This window comes from Hyla sarda, chromosome 6 (assembly GCF_029499605.1).
Source record: "Hyla sarda isolate aHylSar1 chromosome 6, aHylSar1.hap1, whole genome shotgun sequence".
Classification (NCBI taxonomy): domain Eukaryota; kingdom Metazoa; phylum Chordata; class Amphibia; order Anura; family Hylidae; genus Hyla; species Hyla sarda.
Window position 1 is genome coordinate 201,058,135 of NC_079194.1, and position 26,374 is coordinate 201,084,508.

The window sequence follows — 26,374 nt, forward strand, 5'->3', positions numbered from 1 at the left end:
CTTAAAACTCACCTAGGGCAAGTAAAAGGTGTGGGCAATATAAAAATCACATCTGAAAGCAGATAAAAAGGAGATAAGTTCACTTAGTCTTTGCATTGTGTGTCTGTACGCATGGACAACAGAAAGAGGAGAGGAGAACTCCCTGAGGACTTGAAAACCAAAATGGTGGAAAAATATCAACAATCTCAAGGTTACAAGACCATGCCCAGAGATCTAGATTTGACTTTGTCCACAATGCGCAACATTATCAAGTTTGCAACTCATGGCACTGTAGCTAATCTCCCTGGGCGTGGACGAAAGATAAAAATTCATGAAAGGTGTCAACGCAGGATAGTCAAAATGGTGGATAAGCAGCCCCAAACAAGTTCCAAAGTTCAAGCTGTCCTGCAGGCTCAGGGAGCATCAGTGTCAGTGTGAACTATCTGTTGACATTTAAATGAAATGAAACGCTATGGCAGGAGACCCAGGAGGACCCCACTGCTGACACAGAGACATAAAAAAGCAAGACTACTTTTTGCCAAACTTGAACTTGAGTAAGCCAAAATCCTTCTGGGAAAATGTCTTGTGGACAGATGAGACCAAGATAGAGCTTTTTGGTAAAGCACATCATTCTACTGTTTATCAAAAACGGAATGAGGCCTACAAAGAAAAGAACACAGTACCTACAGTGAAATATGGTGGAGGTTCAATGATGTTTTGGGGTTGTTTCGCTGCCTCTGGCACTGGGTGCCTTGAATGTGTGCAAGGCATCATGAAATCTGAGGATTACCAACGGATTTTAGGTCGCACTGTGCAGCCCTGTGTCAGAAAGCTGGGCTTGCGTCCGAGCTCTTGGGTCTTCCAGGAGGACAATGACCCCAAACATACGTCAAAAAGCACCCAGAAATGAACAAAGTGCTGGAGAGTTCTGAAGTGGCCAACAATGAGTACAGATCTAAATCCCATTGAACACCTGTGGAGAGATCTTAAAATTGCCGTTGGGAAAAGGCGCCTTCCAATAAGAGAGACCTGGAGCAGTTTACAAAGGAAGAGTCAACATTCCAGCTGAGAGGTGTAAGAAGCTTATTGATGATTATAGGAAGCGACTGATTTCAGTTATTTTTTCCAAAGGGTGTGCAACCAAATATTAAGTTAAGGGTGACAATAATTTTGTCCAGTGGAGTTTGGTGTGACATTATGTCCAATTAGCTTTTTTTCCTCCTTTTTTTTTGTTTAGTTCCAATATACACAAAGGGAAAAAACATGTGTATCGCAAAACGTGTTACTGCAATCCTTTTCTGTGAGAAATACTTCCTTTTCTAGAAAAATGTCAGGGGTGCCAACATTTACGGCCATGACTGTACGGGTGTATAATATTGTTTCTGATTTACTGGTATAATTTCCTGCAATTGCAATTATATATTTCCTGACCGTATTCAGAGTTATTCTGCTGCCCTCTTGTGTATAACCTCTTAAGGACCCAGGACGTACAGGTACGCCATGACGCCCTGGTAATTAAGGACCCATGACGTATCTGTACGCCCGTGGGAATTTCTGTCCCCGCCGCGTGCTGGGCAGGGATCGGACCGGGGTGACTGCTGATATCGATCAGCAGGTACCCCGCGCACATGACCAGGGTTTATAAGATCCCCCATGTCAGCGATCGCGAACCCGGATATGTGGCGAATCCGGGTCATACGGGTCTCCGGTGACCCGGTGATCCGTAAAATAAGGGGGATCGGGGTTGTCCAAGACACCCACAATCCCCCCGAATGGATAGGAGTGAGGTGCCAGGGGTTAAGTAGCGACGACCAATAGCAGATAGGGGGCTGGGGGGTTAACTTTCGGTTCCCCCATTGTGCCCACCCACAGTAGGCCAGGCAGAACGGGAAAACCGACAGGGATCGGCGGCAACAGAGGACGGCGACCCGGCTCCCGAGATCCTATGGAAGCCAGTGAGTTGCCTAGCAACATCTAGAGGGCTACAGTTTGGAGACCACTATATATCGGTCTCTAAACTGTAACCCTCTAGATGTTGCCAAACTACAACTCACAGCATGCCCAGACAGCTGTTTGCTGTTTGGGAATGCTGGGATTTGCAGTTTTGCAACAGCTGGAGGGCTACAGTTTGGAGATCACTGTGCAGTGATCTCTAAACTGTGGCCCTCTAGATCTTGCAAAACTACAACACGCAGCATGCCCACACAGCAATTTGTTGTATGGGCATGCTGGGATTTGTAGTTTTGCAACATCTGGAGGGTCACAGTTTGGAGATCACCGTGCAGTGGTCTTTAACCTCATAGGGACCCAGGGCGTCTGGTTACGCCTTCGGTCCCTGGTACTTAAGGACCCAGGGTGTACCTGTACACCCGTGGGAATTTCGGTCCCCGCCGCGCGCTGGACGGGACCGGGGTGACTGCTGATATCGATCAGACCCCCCCCATGTCAGCGATTGGCGCAAATCGCAAGTGAATTCACACTTGCGATTTGCGCCGATTCCGGGTCTATGGTGACCTGCTGACCCGGAATATAAGGGGGATTGCGGTTGTCCAAGACACCTACGATGCCCCTGAAGGGATAATAGTGAGGTAGGAGGGGTGCCACTCCTCCTATCCCTGCTATTGGTGGTCTAGACGCGACCACCAATAGCAGATTGGGGGGCGGGGGGGTTAACTTTCGTTTTCTCCATTCTGCCCACCCACAGTACATGCTGTCAGTACATGCTGGGAGTTGTAGTTTTGAAACAGCTGGAGGTTTTCCCCCCCATGTGAATGTACAGGGTACATTCACACTGGCGAGTTTACAGTAAGTTTTCTGCTTCAAGTTTGGGCTGCGGCAAATTTTTCACCGCAGCGCAAACTCCTACCGTGAAACTCACCGTAAACGCCCGCCAGTGTGAATGTACCCTAAAAACACTTCACTACACTAACACATAATAAAGGGTAAAACACTACATATACACCCCCTTACACTGTCCCCCCCAATAAAAATGAAAAACGTATCCTACGGCAGTGTTTCCAAAACAGAGCCTCCAGCTGTTGCAAAACAACAACTCCCAGCATTTCTGGACAGCCACTGACTGTCCAGGAATGCTGGGAGTTTAGCAACAGCTGGAGGCACCCTGTTTGGGAATCACTGGCATAGAATACCCCTATGTCCACCCCTATGCAATCCCTAATTTAGTCCTCAAATGCGCATGGCGCTCTCTCATTTCGGAGCCCTGTCGTATTTCAAGGAAACAGTTTAGGGTCACATATGGGGTATTTCTGTACTCAGGAGAATTTCACTTCAAATTTTGGGGGACTTTTTTCCTTTTACCCCTTATGAAAAGGAAAAGTTGGGGGCTAAACCAGCCTGTTAGTGTAAAAAAAGTTACATTTTTTACGCTAACATGCTGGTGTTGACCCCTACGTTTTATTTTCACAAGCGGTAAAAGCAAAAAAAAAATATATATAAATTTGTAACGCAATTTCTCCTGAGTACGGAAATACCCCATATGTGAGCGTAAAGTGTTCTGCGGACACACAACAAGGTACAGGAGTGAGCGCGCACTATGTACATTTGAGGCCTAAATTGGTGATTTGCACAGGGGTGGCTGATTTTACAGCGGTTCTGACATAAACGCAAAAAAATAAATACCCACATGTGACCCCATTTTGGAAACTACACCCCTCACGGAACGTAACAAGGGGTATAGTGAGCCTTAACACCCCACAGGGTGTTAAAGTTGGATGTGAAAATGAAAAAAAATATATATTTTTCACTAAAATGCTGGTGTTACCCTAAATTTTTCATTTTCACAAGGGAAAATAGGAAAAAAGCCCCCCAAAATTTGTAACCTCATTTCTTCTGAGTAAGAAAATACCCCATGTATGGATGTAAAGTGCTCTGCGAGTGAACTGCAATTCTCAGAAGAGAAGGAGTGCCATTGGGATTTTGAAGAGAAAATTGGTCCGGAATTGAAGGCCATGTTTGTTTACAAAGCCCCCATAGTGCCAGAACAATGGACCCCCCCCCCACATGTGACCCCATTTTGGAAACTACACCCCTCACAGAATGTAATAAGGGGTACAATGAGCATTTACTCCCCACAGGTGTCTGACAGATTTTTGGAACAGTGATCCGTGAAAATGAAAAATAAAATTTTTCCAAAGATCTGTCAGTGGGGTGTAAATACTCACTGCACCCCTTATTAAATTCTGTGAGGGTGCATTTTCCAAAATGGGGTCACATGTGGGGGGGTCCACTGTTCTGGCACCACTGGGGGCTTTGTAAACGCACATGGCCCCCGACTTCCATTCCAAACAAATTCTCTTTCAAAAAGCTCAATGGCGCTCCTCCTCTTCTGAGCATTGTGCCAGCAGAGCACTTGACGTCCACACAGGTGGTATTTCCATACTCAGAAGAAATGGGGTCACAAATTTTGGGGGTCATTTTCTCCTATTACCCCTTGTAAAAATGTAAAATTTTGGGAAAAAACAGCATTTTAGTGAAAAAAAATTTCACAAAAAGTCGTCAAACACCTGTGGGGTGTTAAGGCTCACTGTACCTGTTGTTACGTTCCTTGAGGGGTGTAATTTCCAAAATAGTATGCCATGTGGTTTTTCTGGCACCATAGGGGCTTCCTAAATGCGACTTGCCCCCCAAAAAGCCAAATGTGACTCCTTCTCTTCTGAGCATTGTAGTTCGCCCGCAGAGCATTTTACGCCCTAACATGGGGTATTATTATACTCAGAAGAGATGGGGTTACACATTTTGGGGGGCATTTTCTCCCATTACCCTTTGTAAAAATGATAAATTTGGGGAAAAAACTGCACTTTAGTGAAAACATTTTTTTTCATTTACACATCCGACTTTAACGAAAAGTCGTCAAACACCTGTGGGGTGTTAAGGCTCACTGGACCCCTTGTTACATGCCTTGAGGGGTGTAGTTTCCAAAATGGTATGCCATGTGGGGGTTTTCTGCTGTTCTGGCAGTATAGGGGCTTCCTAAATGTGACATGCCCCCCAAAAACCATTTCAGCAAAATTCACTCTCCAAAATCCCATTGTCGCTCCTTCCCTTCTGAGCCCTCTTCTGCGACTGCCGAACACTTGACATACACATATGAAGTATTTCCTTATTCGAGAGAAATTGGGTTACAAATTTTGGGGGCTTTTTCTTCTATCACCCCTTGTAAAAATTCAATAACTGGGTCTACAAGAACATGTGAGTGTAAAAAATGAAGATTTTGAATTTTCTCCTTCACTTTGCTGTTATTCCTGTGAAACACTTAAAGGGTTAAAATACTTTCTGAATGTCATTTTGAATACTTTGAGGGGTGCAGTTTTTATAATGGGGTCATTTATGGGGTATTTTTTTTTTTATAACAAAGCCCTTCAAATCCACTTCAAAACTAAACTGGTCCCTGAAAAATAAAATTTTTGAAAGTTTTGTGAAAAATTGGAAAATTGCTGCTGAACTTTGAAGCCCTCTGATGTCTTCCAAAAGTAAAAACACGTCAATTTTATGATGCCAACATAAAGTAGACATATTGTATGTGGGAATCAAAAATATAATTTATTTGGAATGTCTGTTTTCCTTACAAGTAGAGAGCTTCAAAGTTAGAAAAATGCTAATTTTTTCATTTTTTCATCAAATGTTTACATTTTTTCATCAAATTTTTACATTTTTCACCAAGGAAAGATTCAAGTATCGGCGAAAATTTACCACTAACATAAAGTAAAATTTGTCACGAAAAAACAATCTCGAAATCAGAATAAAAGGTAAAAGCATCCCAGAGTTATTAATGCTTAAAACGTACCTGTCATAGTGCAAAAAAAAAAGAAAAAAAGTGATATGTTACTCAGGACCCAATCCTGATCATGTCCATATAATTGTTATGTGTCTTGGACCTATATATCCAGAGATATAAGCATTTATCTGCTGGTGAGTTACTTTTTCATTGTGCAGACTGGAGGGGGCGTGTCAGTCTGTCTCCCTCACAGGAACAAGCCTGTGCAGTCAGCTAATCAGTACTCTACTCTGTAACCCTTTCCTCTCTGGTTTTATGCTGTGTCAGAGGAAGATACTTGGAGCTTGCCTGCAGTAATCAGAAGACATTATATGTATAAATATAAGAATAGATCATTATAAAATTAGTGCAAGGATTGTTACGGTATTTTTATGAATACATGTTCTATCTGTTATATCTTCTCCTAGGAAAGCTGGATGCTAATCAGCATAGCTGTCACTATGTGTGTCATTCATCTTCCACAGACTCCTGAATGTCTGATCAACTTCTTTGTCATTCAGGAGTCCGAGAAAGCTTTGACTATTTCAGCATGCTGGGAGCTGTAGTTTAGTAACAACTGAAGCTGCAATGTTTGTAAATAACTGTGTTAGAGCAGTGTTGCCTCCAGCTGTTTTAAAACTACAGCTCCCAGCATGTCCACACATCCTTTATCTGTAGTTTTGCATAGACAATAGAAACCTCCTATACTGGATACCGGTATGCTTTACGGCCGGTATCCAGTATGCTGTAAAATCTAGACTAGTCTGTCTGGCTAAAAGACAGGCGACCCCTAGTGGTGGCTATTTTGAGCTTGAATTTCAGGTGAAAATGTAAATTTTTTTTAACAGGTTTATATTGTGAAATATCATATTATAATGAGTCCTGCAATATCTGAAAAGTTTTTAACAATGACAGTGCCTCTTTAAAGTGAGAGTGGTCAGATGTGCAAAAAATGGCCGGGTCCTTAAGGTATAAATGGGCTGGGTCCTTAAGGGGGTTAAACTGTAGTCCTCCAGATGTTGCAAAACTGCAAATTCCAGCATGCCCAAACAGCAAACAGCTGACTTGGCATGCTGGGAGTTGTAGTTGCGTACCTGCAGCTGTTGCATAACTACATCTCCCAGCATTCCCTTTGACGATCAGTACATGCTGGGAGTTGTAGTCTTGCAGCAACTGGAGGCACACTGGTTGGAAAATACTGAGTTAGGGTACAGAACTTAACTGAAGGTTTTCCAACCAGTGTGCCTCCAGCTGTTGCAAAACTACAACTCCCAGCATGCACGGTCTGTCAGTACATGCTGGGAGTTGTAGTTTTGACACAGCTGGAGGTTTGTTCCCCCCCCCCCCGTGTGAATGTACAGGGTACCTTCACACGGGCGGGTTTACAGTAAGTTTCCTGCTTGAAGTGTGAGCTGCGGCAAATTTTTCGCTGTATAGCAAACTCCTAGCAGGAAACTCACCGTAAACCCCCGCCAGTGTGAATGTACCCTAAAAACACTACACTACACTAACACATAATAAAGGGTAAAACACTACATATACACCTCTTACACTGTGTCTCCCCCCCCCCCCCAATAAAAATGAGAAACGTATCGTGCGGCAGTGTTTCAAAAACGGAGCCTCCAGCTGTTGCTAAACAACAACTCCCAGCATTTCCGGACAGCCACTGACTGTCCAGGCATGCTTGGAGTTTAGCAACAGCTGGAGGCACCCTGTTTATGAATCACTGGCGTAGAATACCCCTATGTCCACCCTTATGCAATCCCTAATTTAGTCCTCAAATGCGCAGGATGCTCTCTCACTTCGGAGCCCTGCCGTATTTCAAGGAAGTTTAGGGCTACATATGGGGTATTTCCGTACTCGGGAGAAATTGCACTACAAATTTTGGAGGTCATTTTCTCCTTTTACCCCTTATGAAAAGGAAAAGTTGGGGGCTACACCAGCCTGTTAGTGTAAAAAAATATAAATTTCCCCACTAACATGCTGGTGTTGCCCCATACTTTTTATTTTCACAAGCGGTAAAAGGAAAAAAAGACCCCCAAAATTTGTAACACAATTTCTTCTGAATACGGAAATACCCCATATGTGGACGTGAATTGCTCTGCGGGTGCACCACAAGGCTCAGGAGTGAGAGCGCACTATGTACATTTGAAGCCTAAATTGGTGATTTGCACAGGGCTGGCTAATTTTACAGCGGTTTTGACATAAATGCAAAAAAATAAATACCCACATGTGACCCCATTTTGGAAACAACACCCCACACGAAATGTAACAAGGGGTATAATGAGCACGTACACCCCACAGGTGTTTGACGAATTTTCATTAAAGTTGGATGGGAAAAAAAAGATCTTTTTCACTAAAATGCTGGTGCTACCCTAAATTTTCACAAGGGAAAATAGGAAAAAAGACTCCCAAAATTTGTAACCCCCTTTCTTCTAAGCAAGAACATACCCCATATGTGGATGTAAAGTGCTCTGCTGGTGAACTATAATGCTAAGAAGAGAAGGAGCGCCATTGGGCTTTTGAAAAGAAAATTTGTCCGGAATTGAAGGCCACGTGTGTTTAGAAAGCCTCCATAGTGCCAGAACAATGGACCCCCCCCCCCCACGTGATCCCATTTTGGAAACTGCACCCCTAAAGGAATGTATTAAGGGGTACAGTGAGCAATTACGCCTCACAGGTGTCTGACAGATTTTTGGAACAGTGGTCCGTGAAAATGAAAAATAAAATTTTTCATTTGCACACCCCACTGTTCCAAAGATCTGTCAAATTCCAGTGTGGTGTAAATACTCACTGCACCCCTTATTACATTCTGTGAGGAGTGTAGTTTCCAAAATGGGGTCACATGTGGGCGTCCACTGTTCTGGCACCACGGGGGACTTTGTAAACGCACAAGACCTCTGACTTCCATTCCAAACAAATTCTCTCTCCAAAAGCTCAATGGCGCTCTTTCTCTTCTGAGCATTGTAGTGTGCCATCAGAGCACTAAACGTCCACACATGGGGTATTTCCATACTCAGAAGAAATAGTGTTACAAATTTTGGGGGTCATTTTCTCCTATTACCCCTTGTAAAAATGTAAAATTTCGGGAAAAAAACAGCATTTTAGTGACATTTTTTTTTTTTATTCACAGATTTAACTTTAACAAAAAGTCGTCAAACACCTGTGAGGTGTTAAGGCTCAATGTACCCCTTATTGCGTTCCTTGAGGGGTGTAGTTTCCAAAATCGTATGCCATGTGGTTTTTATTTTGCTGTTCTGGCACCATAGGGGCTTCCTAAATGCGACATGCCCCCCAAAAACCATTTCAGCAAAATTTGCTTTCCAAAAGCCAAATGTGACTCCTCTTCTGAGCATTGTAGTGCGACAGCAGAGCACTTGACGTTCACACCTGGGGTATTCCCATACTCAGAAGAGATGGGGTTACAAATTTTGTGGGGCATTTTCTCCTATTACCCCTTGTAAAAATGTAAAAATTGGGGGAAAACCAGCATTTTAGTGGAAAAAAAATGTACACATCCAACTTTAACTAAAAGTCGTCAAACACCTATGTGCCCCTTGTTACATTCCTTGAGGGGTGCAGTTTCCAAAATAGTGTTCCATGTGTTTTATTTATTTATTTTTTTTGCTGTTTTGGCTTCTTAAATGTGACATGCCCCCAAAAACCATTTCAGAAAAACTCACTCTCCAAAATCCCACTGTTGCTCCTTCCCTTCTGAGCCCTCTAGTGCACCCACAGAGCACTTGACATACACATTTGAGGTATTTCCTTGAGAAATTGGGCTACACATTTTAGAAAGATTTCTCTCCTTTTACCCCTTGTAAAAATTCAACAACTGGGTCTACAAGAACATGCCAGTGTAAAAAATGAAGATTTTGAATTTTCTCCTTCAATTTTCTGCTATTCCCGTGAAACACCTAAGGGGTTGACAAACCTTTTGAATCTCATTTTGAATACTTTGAGGGCTGCAGTTTTTTTAATGGGGTCATTTGTGGGATATTTCTAATAAGAAGGCCCTTCAAATCCACTTCAAACCTGAACTGGTCCCTGAAAAATTTCGATTTAGAAAATTTTGTGAAAAATTGGAAAATTGCTGCTGAATCCCTCTGATGTCTTCCAAAAGTAAAAACATGTCAACTGTATAATGCAAACATAAAGTAGACATATTGCATATGTGAATCAATATATAATTTATTTGGAATTTCTATTTTCCTTATAAGCAGAGAGCTTCAAAGTTTAAAAAAATGCTACATTTTTAATTTTTTCATCAAATTTTGGAATTTTTCACCAAGAAATGATGCAAGTATTGACAAAATTTTACCACTAACAAAGTAGAAATGTCACGAAAAAACAATCTCCGAATCTGAATGAAAGGTAAAAACATCCCAGAGTTATTAATGCTTAAAGTGACAGTGGTCAGATGTGAAAAAAATGGCCGGGTCCTACACTGAAAATTGGCTGGGTTCGGCTCGAGTCCTGCAGGAACATGCAGGAACGCACAGGAGCGCCGTTCCTTTGCTTTTTCCAGAGGAGGAACACCGTCCCTGTTACTCTTGTCCTGCAGGACCGATCTCTGAATTATTCTCACCCTCCCTCCGTCTCCTCCCCTAGCCCAGACTGCTAGGTGCTGGAGATGTAGGACCTGTGATGATGTCACCATCACATGTTGGGGGCGGGGCTTATCTGTGGAGGAGAGGGAAGATAGTGGATGAAGGACCTGTGTGATGCTGTGGAGGAGGAGGGGCTGAGCTGGAGGAGAGGTAATTACATGGAAGGAGATTTTTTACAGTGTGTCACCACAGTGGTAAGGAGATTATATGAGGAGGAGCATTGTTACAGTGTGTCACCTCAGTAAGGTAATTACATGGAAGGAGATTTGTTACAGTGTGTCACCACAGTAGTAGGGTAATTACATAAGGAGGTTTTTTTTTACAGTGTGTCACCACAGTAGTAAGGAGATTACATGAGGAGGAGGTTCGTTACAGTGTGTCAACCCAGTAGTAATGAGATTCCAAGAGAAGGAGGTTCGTTACAGTGTGTCACCCCAGTAGGAATGAGATTATATGAGGAGAAGATTTGTTACAGTGTGTCACCCCAGAAGTAAGGAGATTACATGATGAGGAGGTTTGTTACAGTGTGTCACCCCAGTAGTAATGAGATTATATGAGGAGAAGGTTTGTTACATTGTGTCACCCCAGTAAGGTAATTACATGGAAGGAGATTTGTTACAGTGTGTCACCAAAGTAGTAGGGTAATTACATAAGGAGTTTTTTTTACAGTGTGTCACCACAGTAGTAAGGAGATTACATGAGGAGGAGGTTCGTTATAGTGTGTCACCCCAGTAGTAATGAGATTACATGAGAAGGAGGTTCGTTAAAGTGTGTCACTCCAATAGTAATGAGATTACATGAGGAGGAGGTTTGTTACAGTGTGTCACCCCGGTAGTAAGGAGATTACACGAGAAGGAGCATTGTCAGAGTGCGTCATCCCAGTAGTAAGGAGATTACATGAGGAGGTGGTTTGTTACAGTGTGTCACCCCAGTAGTAAGGAGATTACATGTGGAGGAGGTTTGTTACAGTGCGTCACCCAGTAGTAATGAGATTACATGAGGAGGAGGTTTGTTACAGTGTGTCACCCCAGTAGTAGTGTGATTACAGGAGGAGAGGGTTTGTTACAGTGTGTCACGCCAGTAGAAACGTGATTACATGTGGAATGGGGTTTGTTACAGTGTGTCACCCAGTAGTAAAGAGATTACATGAGGAGGAGGTTTGTTACAGTGTGTCACCACAGTAGTAGGGTAATTACATAAGGAGATTTTTTACAGTGTGTCACCACAGTAGTAAGGAGATTACATGAGGAGGAGGTTCGTTATAGTGTGTCACCCCAGTAGTAATGAGATAACATGAGAAGGAGGTTTGTTACAGTGTGTTACTCCAATAGTAATGAGATTACATGAGGAGGAGGTTTGTTACAGTGTGTCACCACAGTAGTAAGGAGATTACGCGAGAAGGAGCATTGTTAGAGTGCGTCACCCCAGTAGTAAGGAAATTACACGAGGAGGTGGTTTTTTACAGTGTGTCACCCCAGTAGTAAGGAGATTACATGTGGAGGAGGTTTGTTACAGTGTGCCACCCAGTAGAAACGTGATTGCTTGTGGAGGGGGTTTGTTACAGAGTGTCATCCAGTAGTAATGAGATTACATGAGGAGGAGGTTTGTTACAGTGTGTCACCACAGTAGTAAGGAGATTACATGAGGAGGGGTTTGTTACAGTGTGTCACCCCAGTAGTAAGGAGATTACATTAGGAGGAGGTTTGTTACAGTGTGTCACCCCAATAGTAATGAGATTACATGAGGAGGAGGTTTGTTACAGTGTGTCACCACAGTAGTAAGGAGATTACATGAGGAGGAGGTATGTTTCAGTGTGTCACCACAGTAGTAAGGAGATTAAAAGAGGAGGAGGTTTGTTACAGTGTATCACCCCAGTAGTAAGGAGATTACATGAGGAGGGGGTTTGTTACAGTGTGTCACCACAGTAGTAAGGGGATTACATGTGGAGGGGGTTTGTTACAGTGTGTCACCCCAGTAGTAAGGAGATTACATGAGGAGGGGGTTTGTTACAGTGTGTCACCCCAGTAGTAAGGAGATTACATGTGGAGGAGGTTTGTTACAGTGTGTCACCCAGTAGTAATGAGATTACATGAGGAGGAGGTTTGTTACAGTGTGTAACCCCAGTAGTAGGGTGATTACAGGAGGAGTGGGTTTGTTACAGTGTGTCACCCCAGTAGAAACGTGATTACATGTGGAGGGGTTTGTTACAGTGTGTCACCCAGTAGTAATGAGATTACATGGGGAGGAGGTTTGTTACATTGTGTCACCACAGTAGTAGGGTAATTACATAAGGAGGTTTTTTTACAGTGTGTCACCACAGTAGTAAGGAGATTACATGAGGAGGAGGTTCGTTATAGTGTGTCACCCCAGTAGTAATGAGATTACATGAGAAGGAGGTTCGTTACAGTGTGTCACTCCAGTAGTAATGAGATTACATGAAGAGGAGGTTTGTTACAGTGTGTCACCACAGTAGTAAGGAGATTACACAAGAAGGAGCATTGTTAGAGTGCGTAACCCCAGTAGTGAGGAAATTACATGAGGAGGAGGTTTGTTACAGTGTGTCACCCCAGTATTAAGGAGATTACATGTGGAGGAGGTTTGTTACAGCGTGTCACCCCAGTAGTAGGGTGATTACAGGAGGAGTGGGTTTGTTACAGTGTGTCACCCCAGTAGAAACGTGATTGCTTGTGGAGGGGGTTTGTTACCGTGTGTCATCCAGTAGTAATGAGATTACATGAGGAGGGGTTTGTTACAGTGTGTCACCCCAGTAGTAAGGAGATTACATTAGGAGGAGGTTTGTTACAGTGTGTCACCCCGGTAGTAAGGAGATTACATGAGGAGGAGGTTTGTTACAGTGTGTCACCACAGTAGTAAGGAGATTACATGAGGAGGGGGTTTGTTACAGTGTGTCACCCCAGTAGTAAGGAGATTACATGAGGAGGAGGTTTGTTACAGTGTATCACCCCAGTAGTAAGGGGATTACATGAGGAGGGGGTTTGTTACAGTGTGTCACCCCAGTAGCAAGGAGACTACATGAGGAGTAGGTTTGTTACAGTGTGTCACTCTTATACTTTGTGTAGGCAGCTGTATGCCTGTGGCCTGTAAGAATCCTGGAACCGTGCAGGGGGGGGGGGGGGTGGATTAGAAATCTTAGGTGAGTTCCCACACTTTTTTTTTTTTTCCAGGACTTGAGGATAAAGGTGTTATAATGGTATTTGTGTGTGGTAGAGCCATCTTCTGGCTAACTCTGTGAACTGCATGCTGGTGCATATAATTGGTTTTTATGTTAATTAGTTTGATTGTATTTTAATTAATTGTATATTAAATCATTTATATGTTTTGCATAAATGTTTTTACCCTGTTTTACTAATTGCACAATATAATTACCTATCATTGAACTCTTTTGGAGGTGTTTTATATGTCCACCTCGTAGGATCAATCATATTTATAGTTTTTCTTTGATCCTTTCATCTTTCTTTGATACTTTTTCTGTATAAAGCGCTTTGCTTTACACCTCAACAACTGGCAACCACATGTGCCCACGGAGCTCCTCCCCATTCCTATGAGGTACATGAGCCTTCTTATTTCATTACACCTGCACTTAATGAACAGATAAGGGTTGTTGAATGTATAATATACAGCTGGATGTTAGAATAATATCATCCATCATTTCTTCCTGCTGCTACCTTGTGAGACTTCTTTTCTTCTCTCCTTCAGGTCCTCACTCTTGAGCTTGACTCGCTGACCTGGACTCAGACATCAGCTTTTGCTCTTTATAAGAACTTGATTTTCCCACAGAAGGACCCTTGGCCCAATCAAATAACAGCTCTGATCTGCTCGGAGACTTCACTGACCCTGAAAGAGTAATCCAGAAAGGTAAAACCAAAAGGAGGGGAAACACAGGGGTAAACACAAAACATTTAACCAAATATGGGACAAAAACATAGAGCAGGCGAGCGTGGAAAAGTGGGTGGAACATATGGGTCATATGACTTGTGTTAAAGTGCAACTGTCATGAACTTGGGGCTATATAACCTACACACAGCCTTTGTACTGTACTGTGTGCAGATTGGGGGGAGATTTATCAAAACCTGTCTAGAGGAAAAGTTGCTGAGTTGCCCATAGCAACCAATCAGATCGCTTCTTTCATTCTTCAGAGCCCTTTTTTTTTTAAATGAAAGAAGCGATCTGATTGGTTGCTATGGGAAACTCAGAAACTTTTCCTCTGGACAGGTTTTGATAAATCTCCCCCATTGTGTCTACAGTAGTGTTTTTACCTTAGTTCTCTCTGCTTTTATCACCTGCTAGTTCACTCTGCTTTTAACTAGCAAGGTTTGCTATGCCCCGCCGCCGACACGCCTATCCCCTGTACGTCAGCGCTGGGACCACTGTGTGATTGACACACAGGTCCCAGCGCATGCGCATCTTAGCTTATCCTCCGTGTGTGTGCAGCATGTTATCCTGGCAAGCGCTTGCTCCTGCCGCATGCCTCCTCAGTGCGCCTACGCAGTGCTAGCAGCAGAGAGCGGATAATCACACAGTGGTCCCAGTGCTGACATACAGGGGATAGGGTGTCGGCGGCGGGGCATAGCGAACCTTGCGCCACGCCTATCCGACTGTGTGTGCTTGCTATCAAAAACGTTTTTTGGGGGTGATAAAAGCAGAGAGAACTATAAACATTACTGTAGACACAATCTGCACATAGTACAAAGGTTGTGTGTAGGTTATATAGCCCCACGTTCATGATAGCTGCGCTTTAAACAGAGGCTTAACAGTGCCCAGAGAATTATTTCTAAATCCAGAAAAATTCTGTAGATCGTGCAGATGTGAGGAACTTTAGCAGTGGAGTCAGGGACACGTCTGGATTCTCCCCCTTAGGCACAACCTGGTGTTTCAGGACAGCCAATTGTACCTCAGTCTCCTCAACCTGAAGCTGACAAGAGTTATCTGAAGGTCTCATCAACACCAAGCCAATCCAACCAGATCTATATCTTCTTGACATAAACCTAGAATAGTTTAACCCCTTAAGGACCCGGGCTTTTTCCGTTTTTTCATTTTCAATTTTTCCTCCTTAACTTTAAAAAATCATAACTCTTTACAATTTTCACCTAAAATTCTATATGATGGCTTATTTTTTGCGTCACTAATTCTACTTTGTAATGACATTAGTCATTTTACATAAATATGTACGGTGAAACGGGAAAAAAAAACAATGTGCGACAAAATTCATGAAAAAACACTATTTTGTAAGTTTTGGGGGCTTCCGTTTTTACGCAGTACATTTTTTGGCAAAAATGATACCTTATTTTTATTCTGTAGGTACATACAGTTAAAATGATACCCTACTTGTATAGGTTTGATTTTGTATCACTTCAGAAAAAAATCATGAATACATGCAGGAAAATTTATACGTTTAAAATGGTCATCTTCTGACCCCTATAACTTTTTTATTTTTCTGTGTTCAGGGCGCAATGAGGGCTCATTTTTTGCGCCGTGATCTGAAGTTTTTAGCGGTACCATTTTTATTCTGATCTTTTTGATCACTTTTTATTCACTTTTTTGTGGTATAAAAAGTGATCCTAAATGCGCTATTTTGGACTTTGGAATTTTTTTGCGCGCACTCCATTGAATGTGCGGTTTAAAAAGCGGTATATTTTTATAATTCGGACATTTCCGCATGCGACGATACCAGATATGTTTATTTTTATTTACACTGTGTTTTTTTTTTCTTGGAAATGCCGGGTGATTCAAACTTTTATTAGGGGAAGGGATAATTGAAAGGGTTAATGATTTTTTTACACTTTTCTTATGCAATATTATTATTAACTGATCTTTTACACTGATTGATGCATCCCCATAGGAATGGATCAATCAGTGTTTTCGGCGATCTCAGGCATGAAGCATTCAATCGGCGATCGGACAGTGCAGGAGAAGGTAAGAAGACCTCCTCCTGTGCTACAGCTGTTCGGGATGCAGCGATTATACCGTGGCAATTCCGAACAGCTCCCTGAGCTAACGGCAACTTTCACTTTCGTTTTTAGCCACGCGGCTCAGCTTTGAGCGTGCGCCTAAAGGGTTAATAGCGCGTGGCACCGTGATCAGTGCCGCGTGCTATTAGAGGCGGGTCCTGGCTTCACTATGACACCGGGCCCGCCGCAATATGATGCGGGGTCACAGTGTGACCCCGCGTTATATCGCAGGACCGGGACCCAGGACGTACCCATATGTCCTGGGTCCTTAAGAGGTTAAAGCCTACTTTTTATGGAAAAAAGTGAACGGTATTATTACAAAGTACAATTGGTCCCACTCAGAAAAAAAAAAAAGCCCTCACATGGGTCTGGGGATAGAAAAACAAAATAGTTATGGCTACTAAAAGGTGAGGAGGAAAAAAAACAGATTTGTAAATTACTTCTATTAAAAAATCTTAATTCTTCCAGTACTTATTAGCTGCTGAATACTACAGAGGAAATTATTTTATTTTTGGAACACAGTGCTCTCTGCTGACATCATGACAACAGTGCTCTCTGCTGACATTTCTGTCCATTTTAAGAACTGTCCAGAGTAGGAGAAAATCCCCATAGCAAACATATGCTGCTCTGGACAGTTCCTAAAATGGACAGAGATGTCAGCAGAGAGCACTGTGGTCATGATGTCAGCAGAGAGCACTGTGTTCCAAAAAATTCTAGGAAAAATTATCTGCTGCCATTTTCCCATTAACTTTTGTAGCTTGGTTGTTAACCTTAAAAGGTGACATTTCTCTATCTCACCGTTTGTGGCCCATTTCCAGCAATTTTAACAAATGGATAACCCTGTGTCCATTTCTCAACACAAAGGAAAATGAGGATGTTCAGAGAATGTGCAGCTTTCTGTGCCTTTTTGTTTCTTTATGTAAATTTGTAGAACCAAGAACCAGATCTCACTAGTATTCTATGTGCAGGACCATCACCATGTGGCCAGTGATCCTCTTCTCCATCTACTTTCTGAGAATTTCATCAGCCTGCGAGTCCCCCCAAAAGACTGGCATAGTCTGCAGGTTGACAAAGCCAGCAGCACTAATGTGTAAGTTATTGCTTCATCTGTAAGAACCTTTCATGTTCCATCTCATCTCATAGGCTATTTAAAGTCCTCTATATCTATGGTAGACAAGCTGATTTTATTAGATTGTGTATAACTTTTTAACTATCTCAGATTTTTTAAAGTCTGTAAATAATAACATTAGAAATAAGAGGTCATTGGCTACAGCTAAATGACTACTTTTTCCCTGTCACTTGCCACTGGGAAAAAAAAAAATGATAATATAAAAATATCTGTAAATTCAGTTTTTAAAAAAACCACACACACACACACGTTGAATTCAGATGCACGAATCACATATTTATTTAACAAGTCTGCTTTGTGCAAACATATATAAACCTAAATTTAAAAGAAATGTTCCATTATCTCCCCCCCCCCCCAGTTAAAGGCATCGGTGCATCATGTGCAATTGTCTTTTAGATATGGTGAAACATGTTGGGACAGGTTTTTTTTGTGAGAATAACCCTGTGATTAAGAATCACTATTGGATCATGCTCGATCCGTTATTGCAGATTTTCCAATTTGCAATCCGCAACTGTGTATTGTACAAATTCAAATCTGCAGCGGATCCTGTGTGTGTGGGAATGCACCCTTAGTGTCTTATCCCTTCTCAAATGCCAGGTGGAAGAGTTATACTTGAATTGAACCTATCTATTTAATATACTGAACCCTCACTGTATTTGTGGTATAAACAACATTTTAGGTTAAGAATTATTTGGTGAAGGGTAAATTAGGGTATTTATTTACCAATGGGTAATTTTGGAATTCTGAAATTATGAATATTTGAATATTTACATGGGTCCTTCCTTGTGATACTCATCTTTGCAGGAAGTATCTGTCCTGGAAAATTAAATATATGTCATATGGTACAAATGTGGGTACCCAATTTTACCTATTACACTCAAAAAATAGCTTCTAGTGCAATAAGGGCTTTCTCAAAACTGTGTATGGTAGATAAAGCAGAACGAATTGATGGCATGACGTCCTGACCTGGGGCGGGGGGTCCACCAATATGTTGTGGATTTTTGTAGGATTATTACTCTCATAATCCATTTTTTTGTTTTTCTGTCTGTCTAATGATTTATAACACCATTATGATAATTAAATCTTGTTTGTCTAATGGATTTATTATGATGTAATAGTCATCTAACAGGGATCTCAAAGCTAATGCCTAATGGGTTTTCCAAGATTTTCTAAAGACATTGTGGAAAGGGGGAAGTGGCATAATACAGCAAAACATCAATTACTGATAGATGTAGCAATGCGGCTCCGGTTTTCCCTGCAGGTCTGAGTACACTGTGCTGCGGCATTAAAGTGTACCCACGTAACAGGTCATGTAGGTACACTGGCATGTCATCACTGCAGCCAAGAAATACCTCCCAGCGCAGGGTTGAGTCAGGAACAGAGCGGCATTGGCATAAGTTAACCCAGGGCCGGTTCTGCTTATAAACATAATAGCTAGAGCGCCCTCTTCATGGGGGCACTGCTCGGCCCCCTGCATGAAAGTTAGTAGCCAGCATCCAAAGCACCTGCCACTCATCTGAAGCACCTGCCCAGCCAGTGCACCGTTGAAACCCCCCCCCCCCCCCACCAGTACCAAAAATAATGGCCAGAAAGGCAGGTCAGGTCCGTCATGCATCCTGACATTGCACACGCCTCCATACATCCGCCCCATGAGGGGGAGGTTTGTTACAGTGTGTCACCCCAGTAGTAAGGTGGGGCTTGTCATAGGGCAGAGGCAATGGACGGGGACAAAGAGCGGAAAAATAAGCTTTTGCCTAGGGTGGAAAAAATCCTTGCACCAGCGCTGAGTTAACCTAATAGAAACTTGTCCCTTACATAACATTCTGAAACTGCTTCTAGGATACACCTGTCAGCTTATATTTCTTAGTGTACAGACTGCAGGCACGTGTACTGAAATGTATTTACCAGAGGTTTAGTCTAAGCCACAGATAAACTTGTGCTACATTTAATATTTATCTTAAAATATCACATGGACAAAGCTTTCCGGGAACAACCCCTCCTGCACTATGATCCTCAGTGTGTTGCATTTACTGGGTTATTTCAGGTAGACACGTGTCCGTATACAATGAATGTGAAGGGGGTTTTCCTCAATAAACCAGGACAGACGCTCTGTCAGATTTGGTATTAACATAAATTATTTGCTGGCTTTTTTTTTTATGGTGAAAACGTAATATTACACTTCCCCTGCAGAGAACATATGGCTGGTGCATCTTTCCTTTGTCATTATAAGTGATGTAAGCCTGGTAACCATTCACATGGCGATGTATGGGCAGAAAGTTGTGACATGGCTATTACAGAAGGCTCTGGTTGACTGACAGGAAACGGCAGAAGCATAAAACAGTGAATTTACTGCTTACACCTCCTTATAATTTACACCCACTTCTATACACCACACCCTGATAATATATTATTATAATAATATACCTATACACTTCCAGACCTGATCTCTGGAGAGCAAAGCTTGTGGCAGTTCCCTTATTCCTTTCTAAGAATAAGGAAACTGCGCCCCATGGCTAATTCTTCTTCCTTCTTTTGGTGTAAAATATGTAAAGGAGGAGACAACATATGGAATCTATACGGATCTATCTAATGGTTTAGCTATATGTTATCCGTCTACAGCTCCTTTTTATATTAGGCTTAATAATACTGTGTGTACCTTTATTCATTATTGATGGTTTAACATCTACATGTGCTTTTCCAGTGAATGAAAAGACTACAGAAGTTATCCAGGCCGCCTTCAGACATGCACGTTTTCCGGACATCAATGGAGAAAAATCTGTCAGCTTTTTGGGGAAAGTGACCTATTGTTTAACTAAGTGAGAACCACAGTATTACATAATTCTTTTTTTACTGAAAGATACACATACAATACAGCACATTCAACACTCAGTGGCTATATTGGGTCACACTATCCACTTTGTGAGCAGAGCTAAACTGGAATACTGTTTCAACCTCAAAATGTAAATGAGACTTTTAACATTCATTGACAGCAAGCACACATCCTAATTTGAAGAGGAATTGTGTTTTAGAATACACTATGACCAATTGAACTATCATAATTAAATATAAATATTAAGGGAGGAGTCCCTCCTTTAAAACAGCGGCCCACACAGAAATTATAGGGACCTGTACCACCACAGAATGGACTGCACTGGGTACTGAGTCACTTCAGTTTAGATATATTTCGTACATTTTGCACTATGTAATTTCCTAATATACAGCATCTATATATGGGAGGTCTAAGGCTCTGTTCATACTACTAATGTGCTCTGACCTGTTCCGGGCCCGTTTAGGTCTTTTTTTTTTTTTTTTTTTTTTGCTCCAAACAGACCCTGAATGGGTCAGAGCACAACTGACATGGCCAGGTCCTCCTGATCCCATTGACCTAAATGTGGTCCGGTGGGCATACAGCATTTTACAGGAGTTAAGTGGAGAAATAAGATCAGATGTGCAGAATTTTTTTCTCCATCTAACTCCTGTCCTAACAGACTAAGTGACGGAGTTCCCTTAAGCAGAGCAGAGCGGCAGTGTGAACATAGCCTAATAATCTTGCATGTGTGAGGGCACTGGTATATAAAACCCAAGTCTGTACAGTATGTACATAGAAATATAGAATGTGTTGGCAGATAAGAACCATTTGGCCCATCCAGTATGCCCATTATTCTGAATACTATGAATAGTCCTTGTCTCTATCTTATATGAAGGATAGCCTTATGCTTATCCTATGCATGCTTAAACTCCTTTACTGTATCTGCAGCTACCACTTGTGCAGGAAGGCTATTCCACGCATCCACTACTCTCTCAGTAAAGTTATACTTCCTGATATTACTGCATAAACCTTTCCCCATTACTGTAAATAGTGATGAGAAAAAGGTTTCACTCACAATAGTACTGACATCTAGTGGAAGATACATTAAACTGAAAGCTTAGTTTTAAAGGGGTACTCCTGTGGAAAACTTTTTTTTTTAACCAACTGGTGCCAGAAAGTTAAACTGATTTGTAAATTACTTCTATTAAAACATCTTAATTTAAAATAAACTTAAAATAAAGTTTTCCACCGGAGTACCCCTTTAACCTCTTAAGGACCCATGACGTACCGGTACAGTACTCCCACTCCCATTCATAGCGGGTCGGGCCAGGACCCGTGGCTAATAGCGCAAGGCACTGATCGCGGTGCCACACGCTATTAACCCTTTAGATGCGGCATTCAAAGTTGATTGCTGCATCTAAAGGGAAACTAAACTATTGCCAGATAGCTCATCGGGCTGTTCGGGATTGCCGCAGTGAAATCGCGGCATCCCAAACAGCTGTAGGACACGAGGAGGGTCCCTTACCTGCCTCCTGGTGTCCGATCGCCGAATGACTGCTCAGTGCCTGAGATCAAGCATTAACAGTCAAGCGGCAGAATCATCGATCAATGTTAACACTGCAAAAAAAAAGTGAATAAAGATCATTTAACCCCTTCCCTAATAAAAGTTTGAATCACCCCCCCTTTTCCCATAAAAAAAAAAAAAGTTTAAATAAAAATAAAATGAAACATATGTGTTATCCCCATGTGCGGAAATGTCCGATTTATAAAAATATATAATTAATTTAAAAAACGCATGGTCAATGGCGTATGTGCAAAAAAAGTCCAAAATAGAGAATTTTTGGTCCCTTTTTATATCATAAAAATTAAGTAATGAAGAAATGATCAATAAGTCTGATCAATACAAAAATGGTACCGCTAAAAACTTTAGATCACAGCGCAAAAAATGAGCCCTCATACCACCCCATACGCAGAAAAATAAAAAAGTTATAGGGGTCAGAAGAAGACAATTTTAAATGTACACATTTTCCTGCATGTAGTTATGATTTTTTTCAGAAGTACGACAAAATCAATCCTACATCAGTAGGGTATCATTTTAATCATATGGACCTACAGAATAAAGATAAGGTGTAATTTTTACCGAAAAATGTACTGTGTAGAATCGGAAGCCCCCAAAAGTTACAATACAAAACAGGAGCAGAAGCAAAGGCGGACTTCAACTGTTTGAAAGCTTCTACAGCCTCTGGTGTCCACACTCTGGGGTTAGCAGTCTTCTTGGTAAGAGAAAAGATGGGAGCTACCAGAGTAGAGTAGTGAGGTATAAATTGCCGATAGTAGTTGACAAAACCAAGGAAACGCTGGGTCGCCTTCAGACCAGAAGGTTTAGGCCAGTCTAGAACAGCGGACAACTTGTTGGGATCCATCTGGAGACCTTCACTTGTAACAATATAGCCCAAGAAAGGAAGACTGGTTTTCTCAAAAGTACATTTCTCCAGTTTGGCATAAAGACGATTTTCTCAGAGACGCTGTAAGACTTGGCGGAGATGAGAGCGATGAGATTGAGGATTGGACGAATAAATGAGTATGTCATCCAAATAGACTACGACACAGGTGTATAGAAGATCACGAAAAATGTCGTTGACGAACTACTGAAAGACTGCTGGAGCATTACAGAGTCCAAACGGCATGACAAGATACTCAAAATGTCCATCTCGAGTATTAAAAGCGGTCTTCCATTCATCCCCTTTACGGATGCGAATCAAATTAAATGCCCCCCGCAGATCAAGTTTTGAGAAGATTTTGGCACCTCTTATAATTTCGAGATTAGGGGTAGCGGATAACGGTTCTTTACAGTAATTTTATTTGATCCACGATAGTCAATACAAGGTCGTAAAGAACCGTCTTTTTTTTCAACGAAGAAGAACCCTGCCCCGGCAGGTGAAGAGGACTTTCGGATAAACCCCTTGCGCAGATTTTCTTGGATGTTGTCTGCCATGGCCTGGGTTTCTGGAACAGACAAGGGGTAAATTCTGCCTCTGGGAGAAGTGGGGTCGGGCTGTAAGTCTATAGGGCAATCGTAGGGGCGATGTGGAGGCAATACTTCAGCTTGCTTTTCGCTGAAAACGTCCACAAAGTCCTGAAGAAAAGCAGGCAGACCAGGCAGAGGACCAGAAGCTGGTTTTAATTTAGTAACACGTACATGGATACAGTGAGTATTACAATGTGTACCCCAACGTAGGACTTCTCCAGTTTTCCAATCCAGCTGTGGGGAATGGAGCTGTAACCAAGGAAGACCAAGCAGGAGAGGAGAAGTACAGTATGGGAGTACGTAGAAGGACAAGTTCTCCTTATGAGAAACGCCGACCTGCATAGACAGGGGTTCTGTGCGGTAAAGCATGGTACAGTCCAGTCTTTCTCCATTGACCGTAGAGATGTACAGGGGTTTCTGTAGGCGGTACACAGGCAGACGATACTTATGCACAAGGGAGGCATCGATAAAGTTTCCCGCAGAGCCAGAGTCCAGGAAGGCCAGAACGGAGATGATCTCTTTGGAGGGAAGAAGGAGCTGGACTGTCAAATTTAAACGTGGAGAGGAGAAATTCACACCTAGGGAGGCCTCTCCAACGAACCCTAGGTGCGAGCGTTTCCCTGTGGCTGTGGACGTACAGGACAATCTTTAAGGAAATGATCGGCACTGTTGCAGTAGAGACACAGATTCTCAGCTTGGCATTGAGTTCTTTCTTGCATAGTAAGGCGAGACCGATCCACCTGCATAGCCTCCACTGCGGGAGGCAAGGTAGAAGGTTGCGGTGGTTGCTGGAAGACTGGAGCCAAGCGAGGAAAGCGCCAAGGTCGTGCTGATTCTCTTTCTTGACGTTGTTCCTCACGTCTCTGAGAGAAACAGATATCAATCCGGGATGCCAATTGTATTAGTTCATTCAAATTGGATGGCAACTCCCGGGCAGCGAGGACATCTTTTATCTGGCTAGATAATCCCCTCTTGAATGTAGAGAGCTTCATTATTCCAAGACAACTCCGACGCCAGGGTCCAGAACCGTAGAGCATATTTGCCCACAGTGGAATTGCCCTGGGAAAGACTCAGCAATGCCGTCTCAGCGGAGGAAGCTTGGGCAGGTTCTTCAAAAACTGTGCGAAATTCCATCAGGAACACCTGGAGGTTATTAGTGATAGCATCACTGCGATCCCATAGTGGAGTAGCCCAGGCCAAGGCCCTACCAGACAGGAGACTTATGACGAAGGCCACCTTTGCTCGCTCTGTGGAGAACTGGTCCACCATGAGTTCCAAGTGCATCGAGCACTGTGTCGCGAAACCCCGACAAGTCTTGAGATCTCGCTCAAACTTCTCCAGAAGCGACAGACGGAGTTTCGAACCGCAGGAAACTGCAGCAGCGGGAGGCTGTACAGGAGCTGGAGGAGGCTGTGGAGGATTCTGCTGGGCCGAGAGCAGCTGCTGCATCATGGGAGAAAGCTGGTTGAGCTGCTGGGCCAACTGCTGGGACTGAAGCGCCACGACTGATGCAAGATCCGAATCAGGCAGAGGAACCCCAGTTGGATCCATGGCCGGATCTTGCTGTCACGCACCTGGATGCGGGCAGTCTGGAACAAGATGTGGATCCTCTACCTGTGTGGCAGATGACTCGGACCGCGGAGGAGCGGAGTCAAAGGTGCCGCTAGTCTACACCAGAGCCCGCCGCAAAGCAGAATGGATTTGCTGCGGCAGGCAACACCCAGGTTGCTACCCTCAATACGGCTCGACAACACAGGTAACCGGGCAAGATGAGGTACAGGAGGATGAGATGGAGGCGTAGTCAACGTAGCAGAAGGTCAAGGCAGGCGGCAAAGGTTCGTAGTCAGTAAACGTAGCGGAAAGGTCTGGGTACACGGGTATGGCAAACAGGCAATAGGGTACGCTTTCTCTCAGGCAAATGGCACTGAAGATCCAGCAGGGGGGTGTGGGAGGTGCAACAACTTTATAAAGTGCTGTACAGGTGCATACAATTATAGTGCTGAGACACAGAGCAGGAGGAAGCAGGGGAGCAGGGTAAGCGACGGGCAGGGACTCGCATGCAGAGACCATGCGCTCGCGGCCGCCATGCGCGGCCAGAGCGCAAGTAGTAATAATTCCGCATGGACTTTCTGCTGCAAAAAAAATAAACAAAAAAATGTGTATGGTTCCCCGTCTTTTCATTTTCAGCCAGATACCAACCAAACAGCAACAGCCTGACATTACCAGGGTGGGCGAGGACCATTGTTACTGGCCCTCCCCAACCTAAATAATGCCAGCCTGTTACCGCCTAGGCCCAAGAGCGCCATTTTTGATGCTCTGGGCCTGTTGGTACTGGCTCTTCCCGACACCCCTGTGGCGGTGGGTACAAGAGTAAAAATTGAGGGTTAGCGCTAGCTGTTTTTGGGGCTAACGCTAAGCCTTAGCTTAGTAATGGACTCCGTCTATAAGACGGCTTCGACTACTAAGCCTGTAAATTAATAAAAAACACACACACAAGTTAAAACATTTTTAGTAGGAGGGCAACAACCCAGCAGCAGGACCGCTACCTCTGCCTTTGTGCAAGGAGGAGCACTGCCAGAGCCCTGCAAAGTGACCAGGCCACAAATGTGCATGTGTCCACTCAAACGGTCAGAAACAGACTCCATGAGTGTGGTATGAGGGCCCGACGTCCACAGGTGGGGGTTTGCCAGAGAACACCAAGATTGGCAAATTCACCACTGCCGTCCTGTGCTCTTCACAGATTAAAGCAGGTTCACACTGAGTACAGGTGACAGACGTGACAGAGTCTGGAGACACCATGGAGAATGTTCTGCTGCCTGCAACATCCTCCAGCATGACCGGTTTGGCAGTGGGTCAGTAATGGTGTGGGGTGGCATTTCTTTGGGGGGCTGCACAGTCCTCCATGTGCTTGCCAGAGGTAGCCTGACTGACATTAGGTACCGAGATGAGATCCTCAGACCCCTTCTGAGAGTATATGCTGGTACGGTTAGTCCTTGGTTCCTCCTAATGCAAAACAATGCTATACCTTATGTGGCTGGAGTGTGTCAGCAGTTCCTGCAAGAGGAAGGCATTGATGC

General features: G+C 43.2%; 1 protein-coding gene across 14 annotated transcripts in view; it reads left to right on the top strand.

Annotated features, from left to right (window-relative positions):
- Positions 1-26,374, top strand: part of LOC130276609 (cholesteryl ester transfer protein-like) — a 264,288-nt gene that overhangs the window by 146,401 nt on the left and 91,513 nt on the right. For 10 of the 14 annotated variants that reach the window (XM_056526212.1, XM_056526213.1, XM_056526208.1 and 7 more), the window contains exons 2-4: positions 14,080-14,238; positions 17,300-17,421; positions 20,162-20,276. In XM_056526212.1, the coding sequence (XP_056382187.1) occupies positions 17,310-17,421; positions 20,162-20,276 (227 nt within the window). In that variant the 5' untranslated portion in view covers positions 14,080-14,238; positions 17,300-17,309. Of the gene's footprint in view, positions 1-10,450; positions 10,609-14,079; positions 14,239-14,642; positions 15,316-17,299; positions 17,422-20,161; positions 20,277-26,374 lie in introns of those variants that run through there. The other 4 variants (XM_056526204.1, XM_056526205.1, XM_056526206.1 and 1 more) reach the window with 4 other exon arrangements.